Source organism: Mandrillus leucophaeus, unplaced genomic scaffold, assembly GCF_000951045.1.
Source record: "Mandrillus leucophaeus isolate KB7577 unplaced genomic scaffold, Mleu.le_1.0 Scaffold1724, whole genome shotgun sequence".
Classification (NCBI taxonomy): domain Eukaryota; kingdom Metazoa; phylum Chordata; class Mammalia; order Primates; family Cercopithecidae; genus Mandrillus; species Mandrillus leucophaeus.
In genome coordinates this window covers 19,603-25,248 of record NW_012101726.1, presented here as the reverse complement: position 1 = coordinate 25,248, position 5,646 = coordinate 19,603, and the positions used below count along the sequence as shown (strand labels likewise).

Sequence of the window (5,646 nt, the reverse complement as noted above, 5' to 3'; positions counted from 1 at the left end):
CTAAAAAAATACAAAAATTAGCCAGGCATGGTGGTGCACACCTGTAATTCCAGCTACTCAGGAGGCTGAGGCAGGAGAATCACTTGAACCCGGAAGGTAGAGGCTACAATGAGCCATGATCACGCCATTGCACTCCAGCCCAGGTGACAGAGCGAGACTACGTCTCAAAAAGAATAAAAAGAGAAAAGAAAAGAAAAGACAGTATTTTATCATGACCTGCCCAGCTGGAAAAAAAAAAAAAAAATCACAGTCTGTTACAAAGTACACAGAGGAGAACAGAAATTTAGAACGACTCTAGCAGTCCCTGTCACAGTGACAAAAAGCACTCTGAAGAAAAAGCAGGATACAGGTATAGAAGAGGAAGGAAAAGTGCACCAATTTTATATATATGTTCTTACTGAAGGCCTCTCAGATGAGGTCAAGTTTCAGCAGAATCTTCAAAGAAGTTAAAGAGTGAGCCAAATGGACTCTAGGAAAAAAGAACTTTCAATCACAGAAATGATCCAGATAAATAAATTGGCTTGTGTCCTAGGACTAGCAAGAAAGCTAATGTGCTGCCTGGTGGTGAACCAAGGAGCGACTGGTGACAGATATGTTCAGAGGAGTGGTCAGATACCAGAAGCCAGACAGGGGAGTATGTCGAGGTCCAGTGAAAGAAGTTTGAAACATTTTTTGATGAACTAGAAAGTTAATAGAGGGCTTTGAGTATACGAATGGTAAGATTTTTCTTTAAATAATATAGCAAATCTCTGGCTGCTCTGAGGAGAACGGACTGTAGGGAAAAAAGAGTGGAAGCGGAGAGACCAGAAACTTTAACAATTGTCCAGGCTGGAGGTGATGCTGTCTTGGACTAGGGTGTTTGGATGAAGCAGGTGACAAGTGATGGGTTCTGGCTGTATTTTGAAGCTAAAGCTAACATAATTTGCAGATGATTGTTTACAGGATATGTGAGACAAGAAAGATATCCAGGATACAGTTAGATGAACAGAGTTATTAATTACTAAAATTGGGGTCATTGGGAAGGAATAGGTTTGAAGGGAGATCCAGAGTTGCATTTCAGACCTACTAAATTGAAATACTATTGGAATTATAAAGTGAATTGTTACATGAGTGCTAAAATTAAATTGAATTAACAGATGTATTGCAGGGTTTTGCTCTGACCCATCATCACTCTTTCTTCATTCTACCTTTCTCTGTATAACCAGGCCGAAGAGGTGCTGAAAAAATACTTGGAGTCCAAGGAGGATGTGGCTGATGCACTTCTACAGACTGACCAGTCACTCTCAGAAAAGGAAAAAGCAATTGAAGGTGAGAACAGCTGAAAACACTCTACATGGTTGGAAAGCCCTCAAAATATTAGGTAGCAATATTGGTCCACCTGAAATTATTATTGTAGAGAAAGAATGGCAAGTATCATTCATAATTTTATGAGAGTTTTCTTAACTAATCTATATGATCATTGGTTTTCTGGTTACCCAGGGCAAAATTACAAGAAGTTTTATCAATGATGTAAGGATAAGACAAACAAAAAAGAGGGAAAGGAAAAGGGAACACCTACAATTGAATATTCATATTTTTTTCTGTTTATTTTTCTTCCACAGTGGAACGTATAAAGGCTGAATCTGCAGAAGCTGCAAAGAAAATGTTGGAGGAAATACAAAAGAAGAATGAGCAGATGATGGAACAGAAAGAGAAGAGTTATCAGGAACATGTGAAACAGTTGACTGAGAAGATGGAGAGGGACAGGGCCCAGTTAATGGCAGAGCAAGAGAAGACCCTCGCTCTTAAACTTCAGGTATTCAATTGCATCATCTCAATTTTCTCTTCCAGTGCCCCCTATTGAAAGCGAAGTGTAAGGCTGAGAACCTCATGCTTCCCAAAAAACTTTCTAGCCCAGACACTACTACATTTTTCATTCCCTAACTGTTTTTATGCCAGTCATCTCTGGTTAGTAAAGACTGTTTACTTGCAGGCTACAATCACATGGAATTCTTTATTATGCTATCACCAACAAACATTGCTAGGCACTGCACAAGTATTTTACATTATGTGATCAAATTTTCCTATAATGGCAGAGGAACTATTAGTTTCTCATTTGCTCAGTGAAGTAATTATAATTTCACGAGCAATAAGTAACTTTTCTGCATCAGAGTACCTGGAGAAATATCTAGCCCGTCTTTCCTACTGAGAGGGATCCATAGGGATTTTGTTTCTGTCATGCCTGCTATGACTTTATGTCTGGAAGCACTGTTATGAGTAGAAAGATTCCCTAACCAGGTCAGGTGCAGTGGCTCACACCTGTAATCCTAGCACTTAGGGAGGCTGAGGGGGGGCAGATCACCTCAGCTCGGGAGTTCAAGACCAGCCTGACCAACATGGAGGAACCCCATCTCTATTAAAAATACAAAATTAGCTGGGCATGGTGGCGCCTGCCTGTAATCCCAGCTACACAGGAGGCTGAGGCAGGAGAATCGCTTGAACCCGGGAGACGGAGGCTGCAGTGAGCCGAGATGGCACCATTGCACTCCAGCTTGGGCAACAAGAGTGAAATTCCATCTCAAAAGAAAAAGAAAGAAAGAAAGATTCCCTAACCACCTACCCACTTAAGCACACTGGTTAAGTGCCGATGGTGCCAATTCTTTCTTCTTCTCTGGGCTCTTTTCCACATTTATGTTTGCCCAGAAATACCCTATGGGCCACTGTAAGCCCTGATCTCCTCAGTTTATTTCTGTTACCTCTGAATTTTGGAGACTGGTACTAAATTCCATGATCAAACACTTGCCCTACTCTTGAGTTATGTAGTAACCTACCAATTGGAAATCACCTGTCTTTCATACCTTCCTAGATATATATGTAAGAGTCCATACTGTGTAGATCAGAAATGAACAACAACAACAACAAAAGAACAAGAGAAAGTTATGGTTTTTCCAAAAGACTGTGTTGCATGTGTGTGAAGGGTGAACGGACCAAGGAATGAAATGCTGGGTCACTAATATTTTAGAAACTGTAGGACAACAACATTTTTGAAGCTAAAAATTCATAGAAAAATTATTGCAGATATAGGAGACTCAGAAGAGAGTGATAGAATGAAAATTAAGGGAAGAAAGCATTTCAAAAGCAAGTGTCAAAAATTCTTGAAGGATCAATATAAGTACCAAAAGGGAAACTAATTTGGTGGAAACGTGTTAAGCTGGATAGACTTAGTCTCCACTTTCCCTTTTAGGAACAGGAACGCCTTCTCAAGGAGGGATTCAAGAATGAGAGCCAGAGACTTCAGAAAGAGATACGGGATATCCAGATGAGAAGCAAATCACGGCAACCAACGTGTCACATACTCTAAAAGTACAAGGAACAAAATTTGCCTGTCCAGCTCCCTCTCCCCAAGAAACAAGTTGAATGAGCAACTTCAGAGTGTCAAACAACTGCCATTAAACTTAACTCAAAATCATGATGCATACATTTTTCTTGAACCATAAAGATTGCAAAGTAAAGGTTAAGTATGAGGTCAATGTTTTACCTACAGAGCAATTCAACTCATGCTTATTTATAGTACTAACTTTTAATATGATCTTTAACTAAATCCTATATTTGAAATCACACACAAGGACTCAAGAGAGATATTGTGTAACTGGGATGCATTTTCCAATGAGATATCAAGCAGTTTCTGTTCCAGGTAGATTTTTTTTCTCTCATAGGTACCACCCTTCTGTATATTCAGTCCCATGCTCTTATTCGGGGATTTACTATGGTCCTAGGATAGGGCTGAAGTGTGGTGAATATGATGAAAATCTGATGAGACCAAACAAGCCATGGGGCACAGTTGAGCATCACTCCTGCCAAGTGGTCTTTGTATGGCATGCTGGCTGCAAATAAAGGAGATCTGGGACACTTAACTAGGCTTTAAAGTACAGAGAGTACACAGTTCTCATTTGGGTGGAGGCTGCATGATCTGTGGGCACTGGCAGAGAAAGTGGTTGCCTCTGTGCAGAATTCATATATGAGTAGAGGCTCCACCTTCTCCATCCATATAAACCCTGTAGGTAATTACTGCCCCATTCCCAAGCCACCTAGATCTCTCTTCTCCAGTTTCCCTTTCTTAGTCTTTTCCCTTTCCTGAAGTTAGAAAATAACTTCTACACACAGCAGGAAAGCTTTAACTCAAACTCAAATTACTTTCCATTCTTCTGAGGACCAGGACTATAATCCTATAAAGCCTAAAATTTGACTTCATTTTTCTCTCTGCCCCTCTGCTATGACATTATATCCTCAAAACTACTCAGGGTAAATGCATTGCTAGGGAAAAATAAATGACAGATCGAAAAATCAAGAATAATTCATTAATACAAAACATTATCCTACTACAATTGTTTCAGGATGTGTATTATTCAGAGTTCTTCATCGCAAATAACAATCTGCTCAGCAATTTAAGTAAAAAGTAATTTAATTTTTAAGATCATTAGGTTGCACACAGATACTCCAGAATTGTGAGGGAGCCATACTCTACAACTATTCCACCAAGCATAATACTACCATTGTAAAGGCATCTCACAGGAAAACAACACAGCTACCATGACCCAGCACCATGATCTCCAGATGAAATGCTGGAACCTTCTGCAGTGTCAGCTGTGAGTAAATGGATGCCACCATCTTCACATTTTCAGTAAACAAACATTCCCCTACCCCATGAAAAGCTGCATCTTTGAGTTGCTCACATCTCCAGCTAAGCCTCACAAAAGTCAACCTGCAGGGAAGAATCGAAATCATATGCCTACCCATGGGAAAGTCTGAGAATTAGAGTATTTTTGTCTTCTACTTTTAGAGGAAGAAATTAATAATGTAGGAAATTTCCTCTATGTTTAAGTCAACCAGTTTTTCCACGTAGATGTATGGAGATAAATCTTACAGTAGGAATAACATAAGACTAGCATTAGTATTTTTTGCATACATCAGATACACACTCTTCTCATCTTTTTCTCTGTCATTATTTTTCAATGTTCTTTTAATTTTTCTGCTGTCATTTCATGTCATGCACTTTGTTAATATTCTTTAAGATATTCGTAGTTTTCAACAATGATACTTAAGAAAGCCTTAATAGGACTATAGAATAGGTACTGCCTATTCCCCAACCATGGGAACACAATATAACATATTAGTTCATTTGTATTTAAGATTTATCTTGTTTATGCCTCAATTTAGTTATTGTTTTTACATTTTAAACAATTAATATTTTGTATCTAGTTCTGTGCAAGCAAAAAGCAACTTTATTCTTTCTTATAATTCCTCTTTTATGTAATCATAACTTTTTTCCTGTTTGTTCATTAGTCACTCTCAGATAAATGAATAGTCTCTTTTTCTAAATAAAAATAAATACCATTTGACCTAAATTTTTAAATCTCTCTCTGAGATATTTGATTTAAAGTTTCTCCCCTTGTATCTTGCTCCCCCTCAGATCCCACTCAGTCACACAGCCAAGGCCTGATTCTGCCTTACAGGCACACAGTGAAAAAGGAGTATGGCTTTTTATTTTCATTTCCAACTCTACCTCCCACTGTGTACACTAGCTCATGTTTACGATACCTTCAAGTTGTAACACTAGAGTGCAGGGAATTAAGGAAAAGAAACCTTACATGATACATAACTGATCTG

At 38.7% G+C, this 5,646-nt stretch overlaps 1 protein-coding gene across 1 annotated transcript in view; it reads left to right on the top strand.

Moving 5' to 3' along the window:
• GBP2 (guanylate binding protein 2, interferon-inducible) overlaps positions 1-5,382 on the top strand; it is a 38,724-nt gene extending 33,342 nt beyond the window's left edge. The window contains exons 9-11 of the mRNA XM_011977068.1: positions 1,206-1,308; positions 1,602-1,795; positions 3,224-5,382. Of these exons, the coding sequence (XP_011832458.1) occupies positions 1,206-1,308; positions 1,602-1,795; positions 3,224-3,340 (414 nt within the window). The 3' untranslated portion in view covers positions 3,341-5,382. The remainder of the gene's footprint in view (positions 1-1,205; positions 1,309-1,601; positions 1,796-3,223) is intronic.
• Positions 5,383-5,646: the final 264 nt, after the last annotated feature.